This window comes from Nipponia nippon, unplaced genomic scaffold (assembly GCF_047370975.1).
Source record: "Nipponia nippon isolate SJK-2023a ecotype South Korea unplaced genomic scaffold, ASM4737097v1 scaffold_35, whole genome shotgun sequence".
In the NCBI taxonomy this organism is placed as follows: Eukaryota; Metazoa; Chordata; class Aves; order Pelecaniformes; family Threskiornithidae; genus Nipponia; species Nipponia nippon.
This window is the reverse complement of record NW_028262353.1, coordinates 1,634,087-1,661,774: the sequence shown is the minus strand read 5'-3', so window position 1 is coordinate 1,661,774 and position 27,688 is coordinate 1,634,087. Positions and strand designations below refer to the sequence as shown.

The 27,688-nt window shown below is 66.9% G+C and overlaps 2 protein-coding genes across 14 annotated transcripts; one reads left to right on the top strand and one right to left on the bottom strand.

Moving 5' to 3' along the window:
* Positions 1–142: 142 nt before the first annotated feature.
* Positions 143–6,392, bottom strand: PPP1R1A (protein phosphatase 1 regulatory inhibitor subunit 1A). Its single transcript, XM_087771086.1, has 7 exons — positions 6,244–6,392; positions 2,940–3,000; positions 2,032–2,069; positions 1,867–1,930; positions 1,394–1,579; positions 1,168–1,262; positions 143–811 (listed from the first exon to the last, which is right to left on the bottom strand). Exons 1-6 carry the CDS (start codon positions 6,322–6,324, stop codon positions 1,168–1,170), a joined length of 525 nt encoding a protein of 174 aa, XP_087627212.1. The 5' UTR covers positions 6,325–6,392; the 3' UTR covers positions 143–811.
* Positions 6,393–6,507: 115 nt separating this feature from the next.
* TESPA1 (thymocyte expressed, positive selection associated 1) lies at positions 6,508–22,109 on the top strand. Of its 13 annotated transcripts, XM_087771045.1 has the most exons (20): positions 10,018–10,241; positions 10,419–10,558; positions 12,111–12,307; positions 12,388–12,430; positions 12,942–12,991; positions 13,200–13,253; positions 13,562–13,598; positions 13,707–13,790; positions 13,888–14,096; positions 14,345–15,450; positions 15,878–15,965; positions 16,073–16,253; positions 17,010–18,207; positions 18,417–18,532; positions 18,625–18,848; positions 19,640–19,849; positions 20,242–20,458; positions 20,649–20,681; positions 21,124–21,220; positions 21,444–22,109. In XM_087771045.1, the coding sequence occupies exons 3-12, from the start codon at positions 12,142–12,144 to the stop codon at positions 16,183–16,185; spliced, it is 1,950 nt and encodes a 649-aa protein (XP_087627171.1). In that variant the 5' UTR covers positions 10,018–10,241; positions 10,419–10,558; positions 12,111–12,141; the 3' UTR covers positions 16,186–16,253; positions 17,010–18,207; positions 18,417–18,532; positions 18,625–18,848; positions 19,640–19,849; positions 20,242–20,458; positions 20,649–20,681; positions 21,124–21,220; positions 21,444–22,109. The 13 variants fall into 13 exon arrangements, with proteins under 13 accessions (XP_087627173.1, XP_087627177.1, XP_087627171.1 ...); XM_087771047.1 differs by lacking the exon at positions 10,018–10,241 and adding exons at positions 6,508–7,221; positions 9,476–9,676 and having other exon boundaries at positions 17,010–18,848; XM_087771046.1 differs by lacking the exon at positions 18,625–18,848.
* Positions 22,110–27,688: the final 5,579 nt, after the last annotated feature.

The window sequence follows — 27,688 nt, the reverse complement described above, 5'->3', positions numbered from 1 at the left end:
TGGCCTGGGACCGGCCGGGAGGGGGACAGAGTGGGTGGCAGGGCTGGATCAGACCCCCGGAGGTGGGTGCTGCCCCCCAGCACCCAAGGGGGGTCCCGGCCCCCCGCGTCCCCCGTCACGAAGGCAAGGAGGAGGCGGCGGGGAGAAGGGATCCCTTTAATACCGGCTGAGGCGGGGGGTCCCCGCGCCCACCCAGGCGTGTGCACGTGTGTTCTGTGTGTACGCACATGGGCGTGCATGCGAATCACATGTGCAAAGTGCGCGGGCATCCCCCTCCCGCGTCCGTGTGTGCAGACGCGTGTGCGCGCAGCGGGGTGTGCGAATGCCCGGGGCTCCCCCACGGGTGCATGCGTGTGCACGCCCCTCCGCCACACGTGTGCAAGCGTGCACACCAACCTGCGTGTGCATGCACACATGCGTGTGCTGGGCGGGGTGCAGCTCCCCGTGTCCCTGGGAGCAGCGGGGCCATGTGTCCCCCAGCCTGGGGGGGTGGTGACAGCAGGGTGGCCCTGGGGACACCCCGGGGCTGGCAGTGAGGGGGGTGGCACGAGCCGTGCGCGAGGGGTGCTGCTCGGTGTCCCCAGTGTCACCTGCCCTGGGGACCGGGGGGGGCGAGGGGACAGGGCGGGCAGCCTGGCTTGCCCTCGTCCCCAGAGCCCCCCCGGGGGGGACCTGCCCGCGGCAGTAAAAAAAATCCTCCGGAAGACCCAAAGCAGCCGTCGAAATCTTAGAAAACGATCAGATAAAAAAAATATTGCGGCGTTCGGCTCCTTCGGCCCGGCCGCGGCCTCGCTCCCGCCGCCGCTGGCACCTGGGGACAGGGGGAGCCACGCTGGGGGACGGGGACCCCGCGGCGGGGGTCCCTGCGGCGAAGGGTCCTCTTCCCTACCCCAACCCCAGCGATGCTGGAGCCACGTCCCCGGTGCCACCCTCGCCCTGTGCCACCGTCCCCTTCCCTGGCATGGTGCCCAGGATACCTCCACAGTGTCCCAGTACTTCCCCAGTACCCCCCCCAGTGTCCCTCTACCTCCCCAGTGCCCCAGTACAGTGTCCCAGTACCACAATACAATGTCCCAGTACTCCCCTAGTGCCCCAGTACAGTGTCCCAGTGACCCCCCAGTGCCCCAGTACAGTGTCCCAGTGCCCACCCAGTGTCCCAGTACCTACCTACTGGCTGCTGGCAGCACCCTTGCCGGCGCCTTCCTTTGGTGCTATATGGGTGCCCTCCTCGGCCAGGCTTTGCTGCCCGTCCCCGCGGGTCCCTGCGGGCGCCATGGGGCAGGGGGTGAGTGCTGCACCCCAGAAGCTGTCCCAGCACCCCCAAACCTCCCAGCTCCGGGTGCACGGAGGCTCCCGGGGCAGAGTTAAGGGGCCGGGGAGGAGCGGTACTCACGCTCTCCGGGGCCAGGGCCACCCTCGTGTGTGGCCAGCGGGCAGGTTCCACCAGGGCTGTGGCTGTGCTCGGTGTCACCGTGGTGGCAGTGGCCTGGGCCACGCTCCTGGCTGGCAGCGGCTGCCTCCTCCTCCTCCTCGCCCTGCGCCTGCTTGCACAGGTGATGCTCCACCATCATCTGCAGCTCTGCCAGGCAGGGAGCGGCGCTGGGGGGGACGCGGGGGGCAGTGGTGACCGTCCCCACGCTCCCAGTGACACCGGGGAGATGCAGCCCGGCAAGCTTGGTGGCCTTCTGTCCCCTCTGGTGGCATTTGCCATACCTGGACCCCGTGTGCCCACAGGCACGGCCACGCTCCTGCCCCAGGGCTGGACATGGCCAAGCAGGTCCAAGGCCAGCACAAAGGTGGTGGCATCCCACCCGCCCGTCCCCTGCGACGCGGGGGGACCGTCACCCCCTGTCCCCCCCCAGATACCTTTCATGGTTGGGGTGGTGCGGGAAACCTTCTTCCTCTGCCTGGGCGACATGGCCAGACCCGACTGCGAGGGAAGGGGAGGTGAGCAGGGGGCCGGGGGGCTCCCCGGGGGGACCCCGAGGGGCTGGGGGCTCCCCCGCAGCCCCCCACGGCAGCAGCACCTACCTTCAGCAGGGGGTTGGGCAGCCGGTCCTCGTCAATCTCTGGGGGGGAGAGGGAGCCAGGGGTCAGCGGTGAGCGCAGGGTGCTGGGCTCCATCTTGCACCCCCCATGTGAATCCAGCCCCACCGGCTCTGGCCGTCACCCGTGGGTGCTCGGCGTGGCTGTGGGTGAGGTCGGGACAGTCCTGCTCCGCCCCCCCAGCATCACCATCGCCCCCCGTATTGCCATGGGAACCAGCATCCCGTCCCCTGTCACACAAATGGCAGCAGAGGAGGGCGGCCAGCGGTGGCTCAGCCCTGTCCCCACACTGGGGCCGCATCCTGACCCCCCCCCCCCGGGTGATGCTCAGCCCCGTCGAGCTGCTGCCCTGAGTGGGTGGAGGGCCTGGAGGTGGCACTCGGGGACAGAGCCTCCCAGCCACCGGGGTGTCCCCAAAGCAGGGGACAGATGAAACCACCCAGCCGCGGGGGGCAGGGAGGCCGTGACACAGCCGCCAGCCGGGTCAGACCCCGTCCCCAAAGGCCACATGCCGGGTTAGGCCAGTGACCGAGGACCTCTTAAATGTCACAGCTGGTGTCCCCTGCCAGCAGGGGCGGCCCCGTGCCAGTCCCCCCCAGTGTCCCCAGCACTGTGTCACGGGCAGCTGCTTTCCCCGGAGATGGATGGGCTGAGCGAGACCTGGGGCTGGAGCAGGGGAGGGCAGGGGCTGAGCCGGGCTGGGGGGGACGTGGGGACGGTCCCAGGGTGGGGGGCACGGGGTGCTGCCGTGCCAGGTTGCAGGATGAGTCCTGCTGCAACCAGTGTGCTGTGGTCCTGAGTATCACGTCGGGGGGTCCCTGAGCATCACGTCGGGGGGGTCCCTGGGTGGGCTGGAGCCCAGGGTGACGGGGGTGACACATGCAAGGACCCACCTGGGGACGACTGGTCGCTGCTCAGGACCAGGTTGGCAGGAGTTGGTCGGCGCCTTCGGATCTGGGGGGGGACAGGAGAGAGTCGGGACCCACGGCTGCACCCCAAACCCCATTGCGCCCACCCAGAGCCCCGCCAACACCAAGACCCCCCCCCGATGTCCTCGTCCCCGGGGCAGCGGTGGCCCCATGGGGACGGAGGACACCAGCCGGGGCCCCGAGCCCAGTGGCTCCCGTGGCCGGACACATGTGTCTTTTAAATCAACATCTCCTGGCCAGCCCTAACGACAGGCGGGAGCTAATTATACCCCAGCCCCGGGAAGCTCTCGGGGACATCGGTGTGGTGACACCGCCAGGGCCCTGCCCTTCCTCCGTGGGCACAGTGTCCTTGCCCAAGGTCACCTGGAGCATCCCACCCCACGTCCCCCCCTCGGTGCCTTCAGGGGGGTTTCGTGGCCCCATTGGAGGATTCGGTGGCCGCAGCGTGGCTGTGTCCGGTGGCAGCGGTGACAGCAGTGACACCGCGCCCCGCGGGCGCTCCCTCGCCCCCTTTCCCCACTGACCCACTAACTGAGTTGCTCCGAAAAATGAATTTCCCAGCGAGGATTCCCTAATGAGGCGGGATGCCTAATGAGATGCTGATGAGATGCTAATGAGGCGGGCAAGCGGCCGGGGGGGCGGAGGAAGCCCCCTCCCCACCTCCCCCGGCCCCCCGGCGCATCTTCTCCGTGTCGGCCCCGTTGCCATAGAAACCCGCGATCTGGATTTTAAACGGAGATTAGAGGGAGCTGGGAATCGCCAGGAATCGCCGGGAATCGCCAGGAATCGCCGGGAATCGCCCTCTCCCCGCCAGGCACCCGCCGCTGAGCCCCCGCTCCGGGGTCGGGGTCCGACTGCCCCACCCTGGCACCCAGCGATGGGGCTGGGATGGGCCGGGGTCCCCCCAGGGCTGGATCCGGCCCTGCAGCCCCCAGCGCTGGGCCCTGGGGAAGCCAGAGCCACCCCTGGACCACTCTAGCACCACCGCAGCCTCCCCCCGGGTGTGGGGCAGGGCTGTGCCCCCCGGCACCGGGATGGGGTGGGGGACACCGGTGTCACCCGCTCAAGGTCACCCAGGCAGAGCTGAGCACCCCGAGCTGCGCTCCCCTTCCCGCTTTGGACTGGGCACGGGACCCAGGTGTCTGGGCAGCTCCCGCCCCAACGCCCTGGGGAGGGATGCTCTGGTCCTCCCTCGCTCCATCCCTCCCTCCATCCCTCGCTCCATCCCTGCTCCCTCCCCAGCTCGGCCGGGGCGCCGTGCTCTCCAGCCGCCGCTATTTTTAGATCAATCTCCACCATCGATTAAGAAGCTCCACGGCCGAGAGCGGCAGGAGCCCGGCCCCGGCAGCCTGTGGCGGGTGCGGCAGCGCGGGGGGCTGCTCCCTCCAGGCCCGGGGGGGGGATCCCAGGATGGGCATGGTGTCGGAGACCAGAACGGGATTGCAGATGGGAACGGGGTTGGTGCAGCTCATCTCTCAGCATGACAGAGCAAACGCCCCCGGACTGTCCCCCCCAGCCTTGGGGACATGCTGTGCTCAGCATGGGCTTGGGGACCTGGGCAAAGATGCAGGACAAAGCCCTGGGCCAGGCCTGGCACCCATGGGTGGCACCCGGGAGAGCCAGGGCAGTTGGATGCTCTTGGAAGTGATGGGGACAAGGAGATGCAGGACCTGTGGGGACACGGGGGACTGGAGAACATCCATGGGGACAAGGTCCTTTTGGAGGGTGGGGCTGGACAGGCTTGGGGACAGCCCTGCAGGACATGGGGACACCGTGCCGCAGCCTGGCAAGGGGCTGACACGGCCGAGCCCTCCCTCAGCGCGAGCTCCCAACAAGGGGAACCCACATCAGGTCTTGTCCTGCAGGGACACCCCAAAAACGAGGAGCTGTGAACACAGGGAGGGGACATCAGCATCGTCACCTGCTGCCACCGCATGGGGCCGGCTGTCAGGGCCTTGCCGCACTGCCGAGCGCTGCCGAATCAGGGCTCCCAGCTCCTCTGGGTGGGGAAACTGAGGCAGGGTCAGGTAGGGGATTCCCCAGGGCAGGGTTGTGCCCGAGCCCCCCGTAGCCCGGCTGTGATGGGAGGTGGGACATGGGCACCCTTGCTCCTTGCTGCAGCCAAGGTGGGTGCCGGGGGTCCCATGCCCACCGCCCGACAGCCCACCCCGGCTCTCGCCCTCGCTCCTGGGGGGGCCACGCTGCAAATGAGCCGTGCGGCAGCCCCAGATGGTGCGTGGCCGTATTTAGCGACAGCGAGATGCTCGCCGGGGAGGTGGCCCGCGCTCGCCTCCGCACCGCTGGCACGCAGGGGCTCCTCGGCTGGGAGCCACCCAGCTACCGGGGCCCCCCAGCCTGGAGGGGGGGGACACACACAGCTGGGACCCCCGGCTGGAGCCCCCCAACTCCTCATCAGCATCCTCAGGCCCCCGCAGAGCCCCCCACGCCTGGTGCTGATGAAGTCCTTGCTCCTCCCAAGACCCCTCTTGTGCCCTGCAGCCCCTGGGGCTGGGGGGCACGGCGGGGGGGGACGAGGTGGGCAGGGAGAGGGGTCAGGCTGCCGGGGGGGGTCCCCGGCTCCCTGCGGCCAGGCCTGCGGTGCCCCCCGGCCAGGCCATCCCATCCCCGCTGCTATTCTGGGATCCCCTCCAGCGGGAGCAGGGATTGAGCAAGGGCTGGAGGGCCCCGGGGGGGTCCGGGGGGGGCCCGTAACCCTACACCCCGCCCCCGAGACGCCCCGGTGGCGTCGTGCTGAGCCAGCACATGGCCCTGGCACCGCCACCCCGGTCCCCACGGCCACCCCGGTCCCCAGGGCCACCCTGTCCTGGCCGCGGGGCCGGGCAGCCCCGAGCCCACGGCGGTGCGTGGGGTGCTGGGGGGCGGCGGGGGCTGCTCCGCGGGGTGGCGGGGGGGGGCACCGGGGGTGTCCCCGCCGTGTCCGCGGTCCCAGGGGGCTGCGCCCACCCGGCAGCTCCCGGGTGCGTCCTCCCACGCCGCAGCCGTCCCCATGTCACCCACCGCCCCGTCCCCCCGCACCCAGGGGTGCCGTCACCGCCCCGGCACCCCGCCGGTCGCACCGGGGCCCCCCCCGGGCCCTGCCCCGCTGCCGCTGCCCTCGCCGTGCCCTTCCCGTGCCCGCAGCCTCCCGCACCGCTCCCCGGCCCCCCCGCCCCGGCCCCCGGCGGGACCCCGCGGGACCCCCCGGCTCCCCCCGCCCGGGTCCCCCCGGTGCCCCCCCTTCCCGCCCGCTGCTCGGTGCCCCCCCCACCTGCTCGGCCGCCTCCGGGTCGAGGTGCGGCTCCAGCAGCGGCACCGTGAACTGGATCTTGCGGGGGCTGTTGGGCTCCATGGCGGGCGGCGGCTCCGGCGGCTCCCGGCGGCTCCCGGCGGCTCCCGGCCCTGCCCGGGCCGCCCCGCCCCAACCACGCCCCGGCCACGCCCATACCCGCCCCGCCCCGCCCCGCCCCGGTCCCCGGTCCCCGGTCCCGGTCCCCGCCCGCGGCACCCACGGACGGACGGTGGGACCCGGCGGGACAGAGGCAGGGACACGGGGATGGACGGGGGGACCATGCGCCAGGACGGTGGGATGGACACATGGACACGGGGACGGACACACGGCCACAGGGACAGACACACGGGCACAGGGACGGACACGCAGACGGACCCTGGACATGGGGACGGACACATGGACACAAGGAGGGACACATGGACAGATCCCAGGACACAGGGACAGACATGCGAGCACGAGGATGGACACATGGACAGAGCCCGGGACACTGGGACAGACGCGCAGAAACAAGGACAGACCCCAGGACACTGGGACAGACGCGCAGAAACAAGGACGGACACACAGACAGACCCTGGGACACTGGGACAGACCCACAGACACAAGGACAGACCCCAGGACTCAGGGACAGACACGCAGACAGGTCCTGGGCCAGACACAGAGGCAGGGGGACAGACATCAGGGTGCAGAGGCACATGGACAAAGGGACGCCGGGACAGACATGTGAGTGACACACGGACAGAGGGACAGACATGCAGACAGGCACATGGACACACGGGCGCACACATGGACTGACAGACACCAGGACACACAACTGGCCACAGGCATCGGGACACGGTGACACGTGGGGACGCCTGCAGGGACAGACAGACGAGCAGTGGGACAGTCAGACGGATGGACACCAGGACAGACGGACACAGGGACAGGCAGACAAGAGCATGCTCTTGCACACTCAGGCACGTGCACACATGCGCAGGTGCACCCCATGGCGTGCAGACGGGTGTGCGCACGCCCGCAGACACGTGTGCGTGCACCGGCGGAGGCGTGCACACGGGGCAGAGCCACCTCCTGGGGCGGGGGGGGTGACAAGGACAGGGACGAGCACGTGCTGGGGGGGGGGGGGGGCTTTCCAGGAGGCCCCGATGGGTGCAGGCAGGGCGCGGGCAAAGTCCGGCAGCGCCCGTTTCAACACGGGGTGGCTTTCGCATCGATCGCCTGCGCTCGGCCTCCCGGCCCTCCTGGCTGGGGACGCGGCCAGCGACTCTTGGGGACCGCCCCCCCCCCCAGCAGCTGGCCCTGCAGCCCCTTGTCCGTCTGTCTATCCTAACGAGGCCGTTAATTGCAGGACAAAGCGGGTCTTGGCGCGGTGTCGGCCCCCAGCTGGCTGTGTCCAAGGGGGGGTCCCGGCAGGGGGGTGGTGGTTTGGCCCCGGTGGCCCAGGAGGGGACACGGGTTGGCCCTGTGCTGATGGCCAGGACAGACGGATGGACAGAGGGACAGGGTGGCCGCTGGGGCCTGGGCATCCTGGGGACATGGGTGCTGCGGGCAGTGAGCTGATGGGGACACCCTAAAAAAAGGGGATGAATGATTTAGGGGCAGGGTGGGGGCAAGCATCGTCTGCAGGGTGCCCCCACCCACAGTGGGGGCTGCCACCACCCACCCTGCCCCGGGTCTCCCGCGCAGGGCTGCACCCCGAGGCGCGATGCACCCCCAGACCCCATGCACCCCCCCCAGCAAAGCTCCCAGGACTTGGGGCAGGGAGGGGAGAGCCCCGGGGGCCGCGGGGGGCCGAGGGGCCCTGCTGCAGCAGCCATAGATGCGTGTCCCATCACTTATTCATGCAGGCAGGAGGCCTGGGCGGCTGCTGCCGGGATCTGGCAGGAGGAATTCGTTATCTAGGTCAGGCAGGAGGGGGGGCAGCGGCGGGGGCTGCCTGATCCCCTGGCATGGGGGGGGTCCCCATGGCGGGGCCGGAGCAGCGTGGGAAGGGGATGCTGCTGGCAGCGTGTGGCTGCAGGGTGCTGGGGGTCCAGGCAAAGGTGCTGGTGCTGCTGGACGGAGAAGGGTGCTCCCCGGCCTGGCCCCGGGGGTGACAAGGCAGCGGGACCACCCAAACCCCCGCATGACCCCCCATCCCGGTGGCTCCCCACGGCCGTGTCCTGGTGTCCTGCTCCGACGTGATGCAGCCGCCGTTAATTATTGATACAAAAAGCACTCGCTGAGGAGCCGCTCGGTGCCGCCGTGCCCCCCTCAGCCCTCCACAGCAGCGGCCCCCTGGCCCCCCGCTCCGCTGGCTGCGCTTGACGACCCTGCTCCCACGGTTTAATCCTGCCTGGTCCTGGGTCTCTCCCCCAGGGATGCTCCTTGTGGCTGCCAACCCTGTTCTCCACCCCCAGGGGCAGAGCTCCTCCAACTGCTTTGCCTTCGGGGTCCCCGCTCCCCTGGATTGGGGTCCCCCTGCTCCCCAGGGACCCCCGTGGCTGGTGAGCGATGGGGGTACCCATCCCTGCACACCCCTCTGCTCTGCCCACAGCCATTTCACTCCTCGCCGAGCTTTTACGGGAAAATCCTTCCCGGCTTCGATCCAGCCACGGCCCCATCCTGGCTCCCCGCGGCGGGGACTGCTTCTGCCAGGGAAAAGCATCTTCAGAGCCGTGCAGGCACCCAGTGACGGCGTTTGCAGAGGGGAATAATGGGGAGAGATGGAGGATGGACTGCGGGCCAGCTCCTGCTCGGGGTCCGGATGCCGGTGTGGCGATGCTGGGAGTGGGCTTGAGAAGAGCCGTGCATGTGGCATACGGGGGGGCAATGTTTTGCCCCAGGATCCTGGATAAACTGGGAGCCCCCCCGGCTGCTGTCAGGGCCAGAAATATCAATATCCAGGCCCTGGTGGCATCCTGGGTCCCTCGACCATGAAACAAAATGTCCCCTGGCCCCTGGGGTCCGTGGCCCCCCCAGGCATCCCTGCCGGGTTGCGGGTGCTGGATGCAACCGGGGAGCAGAATGAGGCCGTTTCCCCGCTCCCACCCCGGAGCAGAGCAACGAGGGGCGATGCCAAGTGGGGACGTGTCCATCCTTTGCAGGGGATGTGCCAAGCGAAGCGACTCCCGAGTCATCCGGGCCCCCCCGAAACCCCGGGCAGGCTGAAGGAGCAGCTAATTCAGGGCTTTATCCACAAACACTCATCAGCTAAAAATGTCCCTCCTGCAGGCAGCACCATTCCCGGGCAGCGCCATTCCTGGCCAGCGCTGCGCTGGGAGCTTCCTTGCCTTTTTTGATGAGACCATGGCTGGCACCGGGGCAGCACCTGGGCTCCCAGCTGCCATCAGCACTGAAACCCGGCTCCCAGAGGACCCAGAGACACAGAGGAGAGCCCAAGGATGTCACCTCGGTGGCTGTGATGTCCCAGCCGGAGGTGAGTGCTGTCCTCATGTTGGGGCCATCCTCGTCACCATGTGCTCTCATCCCGGTGCTGGAGGAGATGCTGGAGGGTGGGATTGGAGATGCCGTCCTGGCTTGGCAAATAACCTGTGGGGAAATCGCCTCCATCACCCCCTTTTCCCCATTTGGGCCTGGGGTGGCTTTACCCATCACCCCAAGAGCCACCCCAGCCTGGCTCGTCCCCCCCAGGCAGAGCTGGTGCCGTTATCGGGGCCGCGCTGGACTCGCCTGGCTGGCCAGTGATAAGCCACGCGTGCCGCACACTCGTCCAGCGCTCCCTTATCAGTGTGGTGGCATCGGCAGCTTGGCACGGCATGCCGGACCCTGGGATGCTCGGCCAGGAGGGAGCCAGGCGCTGCAGGGTGCGAAGCAAAGCACCCTCCTCCTCCTCGCGTCCCCTGTGCAAAGCCCACGCGGCACCTCGTGCCGTCTGGGGACCTGGCACCGGCCACCGAGGAGACCTCAGGGCCTCGGGACCCCCCGTCGGGGTGTCACAGCCACCCTGGGAGCAGGCTGGGTGTAGGGGACCCCTCCAGAAGGTGGGTGCCCTCTTGCCCATGGCAAGGGCGACCTGGGTGGCTTGATTGTTGCCCGGGCTATTATTAGCCACCCACGCCCACGTCGGCAGCTCATTAAGTTTTTCCCGTTGTGGTAGCGGATGTGGGTCAACGTTTGAGGTTTCGCTGTTGATTTTTTTAATTTCCTCTTCAAAACAGATGAGTTTCCTCCCTCCTTGCTGACGACAGATGCCGCCGGGGGCCGGGCACGGCGGTGGGGCGGCGGGACGCCACGGCTGATGGCCCCTCGCTGGAGATAGGCAGCGCTCGGCGGGGCTGCCCGGCTGCCCCCCGTGCCGGTGAGTGCTGGAGCCAGGCAGAGGGCTTTGGGGGTGGTTTTACCCCAGGAGGGGCCACAGGGGTCGAGGGGGGGCCTGGGATGGAGGGCAGAAGAGTGGGAGGAGGATGAACCTGGGTTTGGGTGGGAGGAGATGGGGCCATGGGGGCGATGGGAACTCCGGGCTTCTGGGAGAGGCGATTCCCATACCCGGAGCAAATGGAAAACTCTTTTGTGGCAGCAAAGGGATGGGGAGCAGAGTGGGAACAGAAGGGGCCGAGGGGTACGGGGCTGGGGGCAGCAGGGGCTGGGGCTGGGATGCTCCGGGATGCTGTGGGACAAACAAGCCCTGGCTCAGTCCCCCCATGCACGGTCCCGTGTGCCATGGCCCCGCGCTGGGCTCTGCAAAGCCCCTTTGCCCCTGGGACCGGGTCAGCCCGGGGGGCTCGGGAGCCGGGAATGCTCACACGGGGCGCTCGCAGCATCTCCTGGGTCTGCGGCTCCCGAGGGGCTGGGATGGGGCCAGCGCCTGGCCACGTGCCCTGGGTGAGCTGGATGTGGCCTCGATGAAGAGCTCGGCTATGAGGCCGCTGCTCCCTGACCACCCCCAGCCCCCCCATCCTGGTGCCCGGAGCTGACGTCCCAGCCCTGAGCACCACGGGGGCCCGGGGTGGCCCAGGCGGGTGCTGCCGGGTCCTGCCCGGGCCTTCACCCTGTCCCACGCCCTGCCCGGCAAGAGATGAAATGGGGAAATGGCGACAAAGGTGCCCTCCCTCCGCCGGGGACTTTCGGCGTGGCTGCGGCACGGCACCACGGGGTGGGGGATGAACCGCGCTGCCTTGGGTGTGAGGGGCCAGCACCGTGGTGGCTCTGCAAAGCATTTCCCTTCCCACCGGCGCAGCTGGTGACGGCTGGACCGGGATGCTGGTGCTGCGGGAGATGGCTGGGCCAGGATGCTCCTGCGCTGGCAGCGCTCAGCCTTGGGGATGCGTGGCCGGAGCAGGCGGGTGGCTCGAGAACCCCGTCCCCTGTGGCTGGAGGGGTGCTGCGGGGGTCTGCCTGGCCTGGGGGGTCCTTGTCCCCAGCCAGGACCTGTGCTGGGGAGGGCAGAGGACGAGGGACCAGGTGTCCCCAGTGGGTGCCATGCAGCTGGGTGCCGGGAGCCTGGACCTTCAGGTCCTTTGGGAACAGGGGACTCCCTGGGGACAGGTCCCCCACTTTGCTCAGGGGCCGTAGGACAGGGAGGGGACAGGACTGGAAATCACCTTCCTACGGGAGCTGGGGGGAGAGACACCCGTTCCCCAGCAGGGGAGGTCCAGGCTCTGGAGATCTGCATCATCTGCCCCGGAGCATCCCCAGCCATGGTGCAGCCCGGCCTGCCTTATCTCGGCCCTGGCAGCTCTTCCGTTTGCTCCGGCAGCTCCGTCCCTGTCTTGGGTGCCCATCAGCACCCAAGGCAATGCCCGGGCAGGAGCAGAGCATCCCTGGGATACCCAGAGCACCCGATGGTCCCACCCCACGGGCAGGAGGTGGAGGAGACCCCCCCCATCATCACAGCTCTCCGGTCCCTGCAGGGAGACCCCCGGCCCGCCCGGCGCTGCGGCCATGGAGGGCGCGTCGGTGCTCAGCCCCTCCTCATGGGAGAAGCGGCGAGCGTGGGCCAGGCAGAGCCGGTGCTGGCGGACCACCGTGGTGGAGGAGGAGGCGGCCGCCGCCATGCAGGACGTCCCCGAGCTGCAGCCACCCCACCTGGACGATGTCTTCCTCGAAGGTCAGGGGAACCCTGGGGTGAACATGGGACGGGGGTCCCCGTGTGCTGGCTCATCTCACGGGTGTTTCTGTCTCCCCCAGGGAGCCCCTCCAGCAAGATAGAGACGTGGCTGCAGGAGTGCGGGTGAGCCGGGGGACAGGCGGGGGCAGCTCCAGGGGTGCCTCTGCCACGGTGCCGTTCCCACGGGGATTTCGGTGTCACCGCAGAGGTGGCGAGGGCAGTGGGACGCTGCCCACGCTTGGCCCTTCCTGGAAGTTGCACCCAAGCGGGTGCGTGGGTGCCAGCGGGACGGCGGTGTCTGTTGTGTGTTCCCCCCCGGCTCCCTCCTCGCCCCCGCGCAGGACGCGCAGGTGGCACCCGGCCATGGCTCTGCCACACGCCAGGGCCACCAGTGCGGGGTGCTGGTCCCACGCCTGGCATCACGCGGGTGCCTCCAGGAAACCCCCGGCCGGGCTGGGAGAGCAGGGTGGTGGCATCACGGGGTGACCGGGGAGTCTCCAGGGTCTCCCAGGGGTCTGGGGTCCCTGAGTCCCTGTCCCCACCGCCTGTCCCACTGCGCTCAGGTCTCACATCCCACCTCCAGCCCCTGGGATGGGGACGGGGGGGCTGTAACTGGGGTTTTGCTCTGGCACAGGTCATCGGTCGAGGTCCCGCCGGAGGAGCTGGGCGTGCTGGGCCACTATGGTACGTCGGTTTTGCCCCTGCACAGATCCTGGGGTGCTGAGGCCGGGGGTCCCTGCACGTCCCCAAAGCCCACCCAGCCCATGGGCTGTGTCTGAGGCGTGGGGTGATGGGCAGGGAGGTCCCTGAGGACCAACGCTGCTGCGTGGTGGCTGGCACTGTCCCCAGCTCCGGGCGTCCCCGCGCCTCGCAAGGCTTTGCTCTCTTGCAGGGTGTGGGAGCGCTGGGACCAGCTTCGAGGACGACCTGACCCTGGGAGCTGAAGGTACCATCCACCCCCGAGCACACTGGGATGTCCCCTCCTGCGGTGTCACTGTCACCCCACAGGCACAGCTGCCCCGACGGAGGCACAGGGGCTGGGGACAGTCAGGAGCAGACCCAGGGGGACAGCCACCATCAGTAGCTTTTCCTCCAGGAGGGTTTTAGGGGGGCTGGGATGCCCCCAGACTCTGCGTCCCCCCGGGCTCCAGGCTGTGGCCACCGGGAAGGACACTTCCCAGGGTGGCGAGTGTGGGACCTGTCCCCAAAATGCCCCACCTCACTCCCTGTCACCTCTTTGCTCCCTTTTCCCAGCTCTTCTGCTGCCGGGGAGCAACAAGGCCATGGGCAGGTGAGGTTTGGGATCCCGGGGGAGGCTGGGGGGGGCTGGGGGCACCGCCCCTGTGCACCCCGCTGGCAGCATCCCCTGCGCTCAGCCCCGGCCCCCTCCCCGCCGCAGAGCTCTGCAGGACAAGCACCTTAACCTGGGGCACAGCATGGCGTCCAGTGCCCTCTCCAGCCTCACCACCAAGACCAGCTCCAGGTAGGAGCTGGGGAGGGTCTCTGGGGGGGACACTGGGTCACCCCCTCATGAGATGGGTCCCCGTGGGGCTGAGCCGGGGCTGTCCCCCACCCTGCAGCATCTCTGAGGTCCTGGAGTGGAGGCAGGCGGACGCCGAGGAGATCCTCTACAACCTGGGCTTTGTGCAGAGCGAGCCGGGGGCCGTGGCCCGCATCCCTGCGCGCTTCTTCTCGGCTCCTTCCCGCGCCAAAGGCATCGACTTCCAGCTCTTCCTCAAGGCCCAGGTGCGGCGCATGGAGATGGAGGACCCCTGCCTGATGCTGGCCAGTGAGTGACACCTGGGTCCCCAAGCCCCCCGCCTGGGGAGACACTGACACATGGGGTGGGATCCACCATGCAGGCTTTGCTCCTCTGGCATGGTGGGAAAGGTGCTCCCGTGCCTCAGTTTCCCCATGCATGAGCTGGGGGAACCCACTCTGCCCCTATTGCAGCCCCCTGCCCCATCTCCGAGCTCCACCGAGCACCTCTTACCCACAGCCCCCCTGACCTCCACCACCTCCTCCCGCTCCCCCCAGGTCGCTTCCAGCAGGTCCAGGCTCTGGCCGCCACGGCCGATGCTTTCTTCTGCCTCTACTCCTATGTCTCGCGGACCCCCGTGCAGCGCATCTCCCCCTCCCGCCTCACCTGGGCTTGTCCCGACATCCCCGACATCCGCATCTCCCCCGTCCAGCCCAGCACCCTCTCGCCCGTGGAGCGCCTGAAGAAGGCTGTGTCCACCATGTGCCTCTACACGTCCCCGCGGGACGAGGACAGCCCGCGGGGGACAGGCCGGGTGCCCACCGTGCCCACCAGCCAGCCCAGTGCCCTAGGGAAGGTGGTGCAGGAGGTGCTGGAGCGGGCACGGGAGGAGCGGTTTCGGTTCGACCCGGCCGATGTCCTTGAAGGCTGGGAAAGGGACGGGAGCACGGGAATGGTGCAGCATTGGCAAGGAGCGGAGGGGGGTCCCCCAGCACTGCCGTCACCGCGGCTGGCGCAGGGTGTCCCTGCGTGTCCCCATCATGGTGGTGCGGATGTCCCAGCGTGCTGCGGAGGGGAGCGGGAGCCGTCCCCAAGGCCAGCCCCAGCGGGGACGCCGGCGGGCGCTGCACAGGGACGCCTGGGGCGGTCCTGTCCCCACAGCCGGGGCAGCAGTGACAGCCCTGCGGGGGTGGCTCAGGGGGCCGGGGATGCTCTGTGCCCGGTGGGAGCAGGACGGGTCAGCACGGAGGAGCGCCAGCCAGACACTGCTGCGGACGTCGCCTTATCCCCGATGCCGGGTCCCCTGGCCCCCCACACCGGCCAGGTGTGGGTCACCCCTGAGCACCCAGAGGGGCTGGGATCCGAAGGGGACTCTGGCTTCAGCTCTGGCTCCTGGGGGACCTCCCCCAGGAGAAAGGCAGGGTCCCGCGGGTGCCACCCGGGTGACCCCCTGGACCCCACCGGGGCACATTCCCCCGGCTCAGACACACCGAGAGCCGGAGGCCACCGGGCTCGGCGGAGCAGAGGCCGGCACCGGGGTGGCCCCCCAAGGGACGTCGGGCAGCAGCAGGGCGATGCACCGGGGCTGCAGCCCCCCGGGAAGGGCGCCTTGCCCCACCATCCCGGCTGGCAGGAGCCGGTGGACTCCTTCGAGCTGGAGGAGGTGAGGGACGATGCCCAGGTGATGGGTGCAGAGGGGTGGGGGGCAGAAGGGGGCTGGGAGCGGGAGGCAGCAGTGCAGGGGGTCCCTTCGGCTGGTGGGTGATGCTGGGCGAGCCGGCGCGGGGCGGGAAGGAGCTGGAGCGGGAAATGTCCCCAGAGCCTTCTCAGGCTTTTAAGGTTTGAATGATTTAGAGCTTCAACTGGAGCCTCTTGCAGGGGGGAGCTGAGGTCACGGGCACTATGGCCGGCTGCGGCACACGCCTGCACGCCTGCGCAGGCTTGCACGTCTGCACAAGCATCCTTGCACACAGACAGGGATGCACGGGTGTGCACAGATGCACTGATGCACCTTTGCACATGCACACGCGTGTGCTGACACGCTCCCCTGGGGCAGCTCCTCACCCAGCCCTGCTGCATCCCACCTGCAGGTGCTGAGTGCCAGCGAGGAGGATGATGATGGCGATACCTGGGAGGAAGCCGGCCGGTCCCTCCATCCCTCTGTTGGGGTCCGGAGAAGTAAGTCACAGGTTTTTCCCACCCTCCTGGGGGGCAGAGGGGCTGCCATCCCAGCAGGTGCCCGGTGCCAGCGTGTGTGTCCGTGTCCCCCTGTCCCCATGCTCCAGGCTTCATGCTCCATGCCAGCAGCGGGCAGTCCGACAGCAGCGGCTTCGTGGAGGAGCCGGTGGCCCGCCAGCCACCCGCTGCCCGGCTCCACGGCACCGACCAGATGGCCTGAAACCACCGCAGAGGGACCTGGGCTTGCCCCAGCGCTGGCAGGAGCCGCGGCTGGGTGCCGGATGGACTGTACGGTACCGCTGCGTTTCGGACATGGAGACAATTCTCAGCTGAGGGCTGAGCGCTGTGTACACGTGTGTGTGTGGGTGGGTGCACGTGTGGGTGTTTGGCACAGAAAACCCTTTCACTCAGGACTTTTGCCCCGAGGGACACGCGTGTCCCCCCTCTGCCCAGCCTGCCGCCTCTGGGGCCGCGGCTGCACCGGGGCAGCACCGGGGCAGCACCGGGGACGTCTCCCCCATGCCTGGCTCTTGGGGACATCACTCGCACTTTGGCCGCTGCCGGTCACCCGTGCTGCAGCGCCTGTAACACTAGGACGGGGGTTTGCTGGGCAGAGCCAGCAGCACACTGGAAATAAAGTTCCCAAAGGGAGGATGGTGCCTGTGTCCCTGCCTGGAGCTGCTGGGGGGGTGGGATCTGGCCCTGCCCCCCCCCTCTGGGGTGGAGACCCCCCGCACGAGCCCTGCTGGTGCCCCGAAGCGGCCTGAGCCGGGGGGCTCTGCTCAGCTCCGGGTCTTCCCTGGGGACGGAGGAGCTGCCACCAAGGCTGGGGGGTTGCTGCCCTACAGACCCCAGGTACCACCCCACCCCTGCTCGAGGGCTCACGGCAGGGCTGGGGACCCGTGGAGCCCCCCATGAACACATGTGCTGTGGCTGGGCTGCAAGCCCGGGGGTAGGACTGGAGCGGCGGGTGCTGCTCGGGACTTTTTTGGCCTCTCCATCTTCTCTCGCCCCTGCTGAGCCTCCCTTCTGTTTCCTTATCAGGGTACTTCATGGCTCCAGGCCTGTTCTTCATCTTCCTGCCACCTTATCTTTCTGGCTCGCTCTTCTTCCCCTCCGTGCGATCGGGGCATCTGAAGGAAACCGCACCGAGATGGTGCTGGGTCCGCGCCGGCTGCTCCTTAACCCCTCCTGCACTGCTGCTGCTGCTTCTGCTGCTGCTGCTCACCCGGGCAGGGCACGGGCAGCTTTGTTGGTGGCTTTTGCCCCAGGTGATGTGGGCACCGAGTGTGGTCACTGCCCCGAATTGGGTGCTGGAGGGTGGTGGGTGCTGGCTGGGCACCCCAGCAGCCTCCCGGGGGCTCACCCCAAAGTGGCCGCAAGCCAGAAATTCAGGGTCCAGCTCTGCTCCTGCCCCTCCAGATCCACCCAGAGGACGGGGACAGGTCACAAGCCACCCCAGGCCAGAGCCCCGTGACCTCAGGAAGGAGCCACCATGGTCCCCCTCTTCCCAGGGCTCTCACGGTCCCCATCCCAGTTGCCCACTCCAGAAGTGGTCCACGACCCTGGACTCTCTGCTGCAAGGATGGCACCAGCCCCAGGGCATTGGCGCTAGAGTTACTGGAAAAGAAAAGTCCTGGTGGATAAACAAACCCCAGGGCTTCCCCGTGGAGAGCAGCCAAAGATGGGATTATCCAGGATTAGCCCACGGCCCCTCCGGCACCAAGGCTGGCTCCCACAGCCTGCCCTGGCTGCGCTGTGGGTCCCATGGCGGGGGACGGTCCCAACCTGCCGGGGCTGCTCCGTGCTGGTTCAGGCTGGGATGGGGCTGCCCGAAGCCTTGGTGGAGCATGGCTGGAGCTCAGGACCAGGTTACCCATCCCTGGGGATGCCCGAGGCAAGCCCCATCCCAATGGTGCCTGCAGGAACCATTTGTCAGACCGAACTGGGATCCAGCTGGAAACCAGTGCACTGAACGGAGGAACTGCTGGGAATAAGTAGCTGGTGACGGGGACGGGGCAGGGGACACAGCGTGACATCTTCATCCAGATTTGCTGCTGAACCCAGGGAAACGAGAGCTGCGGCTTCATCACACCTCATGCAAACGCTGAAGCCCTTGGTGCTTGGTCTGAGCCGGGGGTTTTAGGGCAGAGATGAATTAACCTGCAGGGATGGAGTACCTGGTAAATGGTGCAGCACCAAAATGAAGTTACATTTGAGTTCCCCGGCCTCCCCACGCCAGGTATTTGGGTATTTTCTCCCCGAGACGGGATCCCAGCTGTGACCCGCTCCCTCCTGGGGGGTTTTGGCTCCGTATCCTGCATCTGGGTGCCTGAAATCCCACCCTGGGGCAGAGCTGGGTGTTTCGAGGTTCTCCTCTCCCTCCTCTTCCCATCGGGAATGAATGGGGTGGCCTGAGAAGCTGGGTATGCAGCACAAATCCTCCCTCAGGCACTGGGCAGGAGAAAGGCATGGAAAATACCAAGGATTTATCCCCTGTCTCTGAAGCCAAGAGGCAGCGAAGGCTCTGCCTGGGACCAGGGCTGGTGATTTATGGGTGCAAACGGGTAAGTGTCCTCTTCTCTGAGCTCTGGGCTCTTGCAAAGAGGCCGTGCAATTTCTGAGACCCCACCTGAGCAGGGACGATGCGATTTTGCAGGTTTTAGACTAAAAAGAAAAGAGTTGAGGCTGTGCAGAGCATTTAAATTCAGGGATGAACAACCCACAGCCCGACGCAGAAAGAGCTCAGCGCGTTTGCTCGCCCAAGGGCTGGAGGAATGATGCGGCTGAGCCGTGGGAGCACCTTCCCACGGGAGCATGAGCTGTTTGAGACGGCAGGGGAGAGGCCAGGAGCTGCGAGCATGGCCCGTGTCCTGCATCTGGGTAGGGGTTTGCCTCGGCACCCCATCCACCCCCTGGTAGCACCCCATCCACCTCCCCATCCAGGACCCAGCCTGCCGGAGCATCTCCTGGGCCACGTCCCTGGGTACCCCCCCGCCAGCCCAGGGACCTGCTGTCGGCGCCTCCGTACAGCTTTCCCTAAAGTTTCACCTAAACTTTTTTCCTGCCTTTTCAGCCTGGAGGTCTGAAAGCACCCAGGCGAATCCCTCCCGTCAGCGCTGTCTGTGCCGGCGTCGCGGCAGGTCACGCTCGGCTGCTCCATCCGCCCCGGCCGCGGTGCGATGCTGACGCAGGGCTGTTGAGCTGGGCTGTGCCGGCACCGCGCTTCCCCGCTGCCTTGCATGTCTGGAGTGACATGACATGGCTCCCTCCCTCCCCGGCTCACGTATGCTCCGGACGGGGTTTGTTTGCTAAGCAGTGCCGGGGAGATTATTCCTCCAGGTTTTTTGTAGTTTGCAGCAGGCTCTGCTCTCCCCGCGGAGCCAGGGCTTGTCCTCATCTCGTGCAGCTCGTGGTCCCTCCCGTGCTCCGGCCCGTGCCCTTGGCCACAGAGCACCCTTTGGCTCAGCAAAGATGTTCTGAGCTCAACCTCCACCCCCAAAAGGGGAGAGATGCTCTGCCCCACTCATCCCCGAAATGAGGAGGAGCTGGGGCCGGGCTGGACCACGAGGATGCTTCCGCAGCATCCCTGTCCCACTGCCATCCAGCGAGCACAGCTCTGGCCCAGTTCCCGAGCGGGGCCATCCTCCCCTCCTGTTACCTCTGTGTTTCAGAGGCTGCCTGTATCAGCGTGACGATCCCCACCATCACCTCCCTTGTGCAGCCCTGCTCCCTGCCAGGGCCAGAACTGGGCTGGCTTCACGTGCCCCGCCATCTTGCCAAGCCGCCGCCGCTCCTGCACGTCCCCTCGCTGTCTGTTATCTGTCAAGCAGTGAGAAATAAAGTGCTGGAGCCAAAACCGTGCTCCGTGATGAGCAGGAAAGGTCTGCGGCTGGGGGGCTGGCAGTCGAGGAGCACACAGGGGCTGGGGAGGGAGCAGGGGGCTACGGAGTGAGCTGGGGGGGCTTGGAGAGGATGGGGCGTGTGGGAGGGCATGGGAGGCTTGTGGGGTGAACAGGAGTGTACTGGGGGACTATGGAGTGTACTGGAGTGGTATGGAGTGCACTGGGATGATGTGGAGTGGGAGCCATGGAGCTACACGAGCTGTTGGGGCTTTGAGGACTCGGGAATTGCTTGGCACACAGAGGGCTGGGAGCCCTGGGAATGGACGGGGGCTGGTTTGGGCACTCTTGGGGCTGGCAGCGGGGCCGGCTGCACTGCCCGGAGGGGCTGCAGGGCTAATCCGGGCTAATCCTGTCCCTGGCCGGGCGCCCAGGCACAAGCGTCTTCCCACACCTGGAAAATCCCGTGTATCCCCAAGACCTCCCAGCCCCGGCTGATTGGCGCCTGCTGCCTTCATAAGGGCCAGACCCAGGCCCCAGCCCATCCCCGGGTGGCTCCTGGCTGTGGCTGTCATCCGAAATCCTCTGGGATGCTGAAGCTCTGGATCATCCTGCTGCTGGCCGGGCTCGCCTGCAGCCTGGCTGCTGGCTGTGAGTTGGGCAGGTCCCTGGGGGGACATGGGGTGGCACTGGGGTGGTCCCCGGTGGGGTGCAGGAGGGGATCAGGCCATCCAGGCGTGGGTGTCAAGGGGCTGGGTGCAGAGTTGGGGGTGTCCTGTGCGCGGTGGGGGGTCCTGACACCCCGCTGAGGTGGGTGACGCCGTCTCTCTTCCTCCTGCAGTTCCTCTTGATGCGACGCCTTCCGCAAGCTCCGGTGAGTTAGGGAGGGTCCTGCATGTGAATCCTGCTCACCCAGGGGGTCTGGTGGCCGGGCTGCAAAGCAGAGCTTTGGGACCCCCCCAAAGGCCCTGAGCCTTCCAGGGAATGGCGAATCTTTGGGTTTTTCCTCTTGTTCTGAAGGTGGGGCTGTTCCTGGCGGGTGAGGATGCTCCTGCATCCCACTCTTCCCTCCAATGCAGGCGGGGAAGCGCGGAGGTTGGACCCACACAGCACAGATGGGGTCTCAGCAGCCCCAGCTGCCTGCAAACCCCGCAGCAAGAGGCGGCTCCCTTGGGGCCGGGGAAGGGGATGGGGGCCTTGGCCAGGGCGTCAGCGCAAGGGTGGGCATCAGGGCCACCGGTTTTGGTGGGTGGGAGGTACTGTGGAGGGGATAGCGGCACATCGGGGTGCTCGAGTAACCCTGTTTCTTCCCGCAGATGTTGAGACAGCCGAGAGGGCTGACAGAGGAGTGCTGGCCCTTCTCGTTGACTTGCTGGACAGACTGCTGAAGGCTCTGGCTTCCAACCTCATTGGGTGAGCGGGGAGCAATGGGGGACAGGAGGGCTCTGCTGTGGTCAGCAGGGACAGCAATGCTGTCGCCCCGAGAAGCGTCCCCGGCTCCTTCCCATCCTGCTGCACTGGATGTCGGTGGGGGACGTAGTGGGGTGGATGCTGGGGGGCTGCCTGGGTGCTCCTGTGAGGGTGGGATGGTGGCACTGGGCCAGGTCTCACCTCTTTGGTGTTTTCTCTCTTGCAGGTGACCAGCGAGCAGCCAGCGCAGTGAGTCCCTTCCTTCCCAGGGGAGCTTGGGGACACAGGGTGTCCTGCTGCTGGCAGGGATGCAGATCCAGGGCTGGGGGCTGGGCGGTGGGATGCTCTCCTGGGGGCATTGGGAGCCCCCACCACCTCCCATGGCTGCCCGGGACCATGCCCAGCTCCTTCTCTGCTCCTGCCCTGAGCACTGAGCACCCAGACCTCCCCCCCATCCCACCAAACCACCCTGTCACCCCATCAGACCACCCTGCCACCCCACCAGACCTCCCCGCCATCCCACCAGCCCTCCCCTGATCCCACACCAGGGACCTCCACATCCTTGTGTGTCACGGCGGCTCGTATGGAGCCAGCACTGGGCTGGGAGGGCCGACTCAGAGCAGGTTTTGGGGCAGTGGAGGACCCAGGACCGGCTCCCCCTCCATGGTGCGGTTTGGGTTCCCTCCCAGGGCTGGCCCCGGCTGCCAGCGTGCTCCCCGGGGAGCAGGATGCGGCCCCCTGCTCCCTCCGAGCATCCCTGGCTCTGCACAAGGACCACACAGCTCCCTGATTCCGTGTCTCGTTGTCTCCCAGCTCATCCCATGGCTCTTCTTGCACCATGTGCGTGCATCGCTCCAGACCAAAGCTACCAATAAAGCAAACCCCTAATTGCTGCCTGTCTCGTCCTGCCTGGTGTTTGCCTGTAACCCGTGGCCGTGAGGGACTGAAACCCAGCCCAGCTGTGCTCTAGCCCAGGGTAAGACCCTGCTGCCAGATGGAGGCAGCTGCTTTGGATGAACCGATTCTCCCCCGACTTGATTCCAGTGCCCGTGGGGGGGGCTGGTGCCAGCTGAGCCCCAGGGACCCCTCCCACGCGTGGTGGTCCCAGGACACCCACCAGCCCTACAGTCCCCCTCTTCAGTCCCTATCCGGCACAGAGACCACCCCGCTGCTCCCCAGGCCTGCTGGGACCCCTCCAGCTGCAGGGGCTCACCTGGATCCAGCTGTGCCCAGCTGTGCCTTTGAGCCTGTCCTGCAAAGACAGACCCCAAGACCCCAACCCACAAGACTTCTCTGTCCCCAGGCTCTCATTCCCCTTACAGGGTTTGGGTGCCGGGTGCTCTGCCCCTCGTTAACGCAGTTCGTTACCTCCTGGGGCTCTTCCCACCCCCTTCCACTCAGGCCACGAGGAGTGGGGACAGCACGGGCCTCTCTCGGGGTCCCCATGGTGGTCCCCTGCTCGGTGTCCGCACCTCTGGCGCAGGGATGACGATGCGCTGGGGTGTCCTGGTGCTCTGGGTGTGCCACGAGGTGACGCTGGTGGCCCGGGGGGGTGCGTGGGGACATGCTGGCCACCCCTGCCACATCCAGCATCTCTCCTCCTTGGGACTAACGGCTTTCACCCTGCTCCCTTCGCTCCTCGCCAGCCCTGGGGGGTCCTCCTGCCCAGGGTCTCCTTGTCCCAGGCTGGGGACCATCCTGGACATGGCCCCAGCTCCAAAATGCAGCTGTGCCTGTCCCCCCCCACCAAGCATGGAGGCCCTGTGGGGGCCGGGGTGTTGGATTTGCAGCTCTGACACCCCCCTAAAAACCTGCCGGGGGGGGGGGGGGGGGGGTGCCTGGTTGCCATGGCAATGAGGATGATGCTGGCAGCTCCGTGGGAAGCGGGTGATCTGGAGGAGGGAGAAGCTCCGTGTCTTTTTGGAGTCATGGGATGCTCCGGAGAGACATGGCTCCATCCAGGACAAGCCTGGAGCGGTCTTGAGAAGGGCTCCATGGGGTGCAGCTTTTAGTTGTACCCCCAAATCCGTGTGCAACCAGGGCACGCTGCTGAACCAGCGCTTACTGGTTTCCAGCTTGGGAGACCAGTGAGAAGAGTCTCATGGCTTTGCTTCTTCTTGAACAAAACCTGGTCGCCCATGACCGGCTCATCTCATCTCTTCACTGGTGCTGGGATGCCCTAAATGAATGGTTTTCCCCCCAGTAAACCCCTCCTAGGAATAAACCCAGCACCTCCTGGAGCAGGCAAATGCCTGGTCTCCGTGTGAAGAGCTGCCTCCTCCTCCTCCCCTCGGCTGGCAGCTCTTCCTCCAGCTGGGCGCAGGGGTGCGTGCCACTGCGCACATCTCACCACCGCCTCCCTCCCGGCATTTCTGGGCAGCTTTTGGAGTAAATAAAGCATTTTTTTGGCAGGGTTTCGCAGGGGAAAGGTGCGTCGTGCAAGCGCATAGGAGCTCTCAGATGGCAAAGTCCACCTCCGAGCTGGCCAAGGGAAGCGTTGGGGGTGGATAAATGTATGCAGTGACAACTGCAGCAGCCACCTCCGGCTTCCCACCGCAGGTGAGAGAAATCTCATCTCAAAAAACAGCTTTTTTTTTCTTTTTCCCAGGAAAAGGCTCCTGGCGGGGATGCCGAGAGCTGGGACGTGGCGGCGCTGCCACTTTCCGCAGAGTGGGATGTCCCCAGGGAGACGGCACAAGTTATTCCTGACAGCTCCTCACCCCGTAATTGTTCCCCGAGGTGGGTTAGCGCGTTATTAGCGATGGATTTGCTGGGGATGGATAGGAGCTTAAATTAGACTCTGCCTGACAGAGCCCTCCTGGGTTTGTGCTGGGCGGTGTAATCCGGCATGAAAGGCTCGCTCGTGTTTGCCCATCGCACAAAGCGAGGTGTGGCGTTGTCCCTAAACCTCGAGAATTGACCTCAAAATGGGACCTGGTTTTGGCTGAGCAGAAAACCTCTGATTGAGGATGCTTGGGGCAGCAGGGTTCCGGCTGGATGTCGCTGCCCGGGAGCTGGTGACCCCAAAAGACTGCGGGGTCCCCAGTAACTGGAGTGGGGGGCACTGGGAGGTACTGGAACTGGGGGCCAGCCTACATCCAACATCCTTAAGGCTTCAGGGCATCTCTTTTTCCAGATCTGAAGCATCCATAGGCCGGAGATGGGCATGGACGTGGTCCCAGCTCGCAGAGGGTCTTTGGCTCTCCGTCCTTTTGAGGAGCAGGCAGATGGCACCCGGAGACACCGCGGTGTCCCAGGACATCGCCTCTCGCCCCGGTCCCCTCAGGAGCACCCGCGGCTGCAGCCTCCACGTGCAGTTTGAATTTGGAGCTCGGAGCCGTGCTGCGCCTGGAGCCGACCCAGCTGGCTGGGAGACGGCACCGCGATTATTTCAGTTAACTCAATTTACTGCTATTACTGTCAGCCGGACCTAACGACCCGACACGAAGCAGCAGCCCTTAGAGGACCCGTTTCTAATTAATTTTAGCTCATAAACTAATTAATGGATTTACTTGTAAATTCTCAGAAAATCCATGTTCTGCAGAGCAACCCTTTCTGCCTGGGGAGGCCGGGCATCCTTGGGGATGCTCTGCGCTGACCCTGGCGAACGTCCCCCTCTGCTGCTCCTCCAGCAAAGTCACCCCTCGGCTGGATCCTGGTGCCCGCAGAGATGCCCAGGCTCCTCTTCCCCAGGGATGCTTTCCCCGAGCCGGCGCAGATCCGTGCAGCCCGCCCAGGGATGCCGGCAAATTTCCACGCCTGGGTCAGGGCCAAGCTGGACCAGGTGCCGTGGCAGCTCCTCACCGCCGTCGGTCCCGGGGGACGGTCCAGGGATGCTCCGGGGGGACGGCAGCCCCGGCTGCGGAGCCGGAGGAGAGGGGGCGGCAGCTGGGCGAGGAGGTTGCCAAACAGGCAGAGACGACGGCTCCCGGCAAAGCCGTGCCCGCAGCTCAACATCTGGGGCCCGTGGTCGCCGTCCAGGCAGCAGCATCACTGCCTGTGCCAAGGCATCTTCCTCCTCCTCCTCCTCCTCCTCCTCCTCCTGCTGCTGCAGAGCCTGGCCAGGGCAGGGGGACCTGAGACAAACCTCCTCCAGCCTCTGGGGGCTTGGGGGCAGGCTCCGGGCAGACCCCAACAGGCCCTTTGCTGGGATGAGTCCGGTCCCAGGAGGCCAGGACCCCCTTGCCGATGCCCGCAGGGGCCCTTTTGTCCCCATCCTGAGGGTTTAAGGGGTAGAAGCGGCCGCAGACAGGAGCGGGGGGGGAGCCCTGGGGCTGCTGCGGGGTGGCACCCAGGGGTGCGGGGCTGTGGGGTCCACAGGGCAATGCTCAGCCCAAAGTCCTGGGCCCCAGGGCTGTGCTGTACCCCGTGTCCCGGCCCCCCAAATCTGTCCTGTGACCCCAGGGCTGTGCTGTACCCCGTGTCCTGGCCCCCCAGATCTGCCCAGCATCCCCCGGGCTGCGCTGCCTCCAGCCCCCCGTGCTGGAGGACGCACAGGTTTGCACGAGCCCTCCTGCTCGAGGACCTCTGCCTGGACAAGGTCTTGCTCCCCAGATGCGTGGTGACACCCGGACGCAGGCCTGGGGAGCACCCACCAGGGACACGGGGCACCCCGCGGGGCTGTCGGCTGCTGAGGTTTCTTACCAGCAGATGTCAGCTCCCGCCCGGGGATGCGCAGTCGGCGCTCGCCCAGTTCTGCTTCTGGCTCTGCACCATCGCACACGCGTGTGGCCAGGCTGCAGCCTTCCCTGTGGGGTGACTGTCCCCGAGGGCAGCGGGGTGGCACGGTGGCTCTAGGGCAGTGTGTGCCATCACCACTGCAGCAACCTGGGACAGCACGGGGCTCTTCCACCGGGAGCCGTGCAGCTCCCGCTCGCGACCGGGGCCCGTTGGGGTCTGCTCTGCAGTGGTCATATAAGAAAATATCTTGTTATTGAAATTAGAGGGTGCAGGGGAGGGGCTGGGTGCTGTGCTGAGCACCCCAGGGTGTTTTGCAGGAAGCAGGGGAGCAAGGGTCCTGCTCACAGGCAGCCTGGGTGGTGGTGGGAGGGTGAAGGGCTGCCCGGGGCTGGAGAGCCCCGCAGAGCTGTCGAGGAGCAATGGAGCGGGGCTGGCCAGCACCCCCAGCCCATGAGCAGCCCCCAGCCCACGAGCAGCCCCCAGCCCACGAGCAGATGTCATCTGAGCCCGCGCGGGCCCAGCATCCCCTCTGCTGAATTACGCCAACCTGGGAGCCTTCATTGAGATGCAAAGCAGGGGCTGGGGACAACGCGCCAACGGCTCGGGGTGCTTCGCCTGCACCCCCGGTTTGATGGTGCCCTCCGGGGCAGCTCTGTGCAGGACCTCCGGGACCCTGCCTGGCACCTGCATGCGTGGGGCAGGGGGCAGGGGATGTGGTGGGCTGGATCCTGCTCCTCAGCAGCCAGGTTCGTGCTGCTCAGCCCACCCAGGACACCCCCCCCACGAGCCTGCCTGCGTGGCCCCGCTCCCAGCAGGAAAAGCCCCTCTTGGGGCTGAGCCTCGGGGGGTTCTGCCCTGGCAGTGCTGGGGAAAAGGGTCTTTCCCCACCCTGATAAACCCTTTTCTGGACAAGGTGCTGGGCATTGCACCCCTCTCTTTTCCAGAGAGCTCTGGCAATCGGGTCCCCACCGAGCCATGGGGATGTCCTGGCTTCGCCCGGGCTGATGCACCAGGTGGTGCATGCACCAGGTGGTGCATGGCTGGGGTGTCACTCGCTGTCCCTGCCTGCGATGGAGATGTCTCCCCTAAACAGGGACCGTCCCCAGCGTCCCCTGGCTCCAGGGTGTCCCCAGCCCTGCTCTCGGGAGAAGCGTGCCTGGGCATCCCTGCCAGCTCCACAGGGCCAGAGGCAACCGGAGCGAATCTGGGCTTTCCCAGCCGTGGCGGCAGCCGCCGCGTCCTGCGGGCTGCCAGGAGCCCAGTGGGCCAGCAGCCGCTCTGGGAACGGCTCCCGTGCTGAACGGGGTCTTGCTCCCCGGGGGACTGCGGGGTTGTGGCCCTTCCCTCCCCACTTGCCGGGGGTGCCTGAGCCCATCTGTGCCTCCCGGTCCAGCTGGGCACCTCGGCATCCCACCCCGCCTGCCTCCTCGCCGGGGGAGCAGCCCCAGGCTGGGCAGGGGAAACTGGGGCAGGGGAAACTGAGGCTGGGGAAACTGAGGCAGGGAGCCATGCGAGACGCTCAGCCCTGTACATCTCTGGAGCACCCCATAGCATCGGGACACACTGGGTGCCCCATCCTCTGTGCCCCACGCCTGGGGGTTTTGGGGGGCAGGAGGTGGCCAGCAGGCAGGAGAAGCGCTGCAGCGAGGGCTGGGGACGTGGCTGGTCCCCACAGTGTCCCCAGCCCCTGACATGTCCCTTCTCCAGCACCAACAGCCATCAGGGTGGTGAAATACCCTCTGCAGCCAACTGCACCCCATCGCTGGGCCACCAGGACAGCGCACGTGGGCT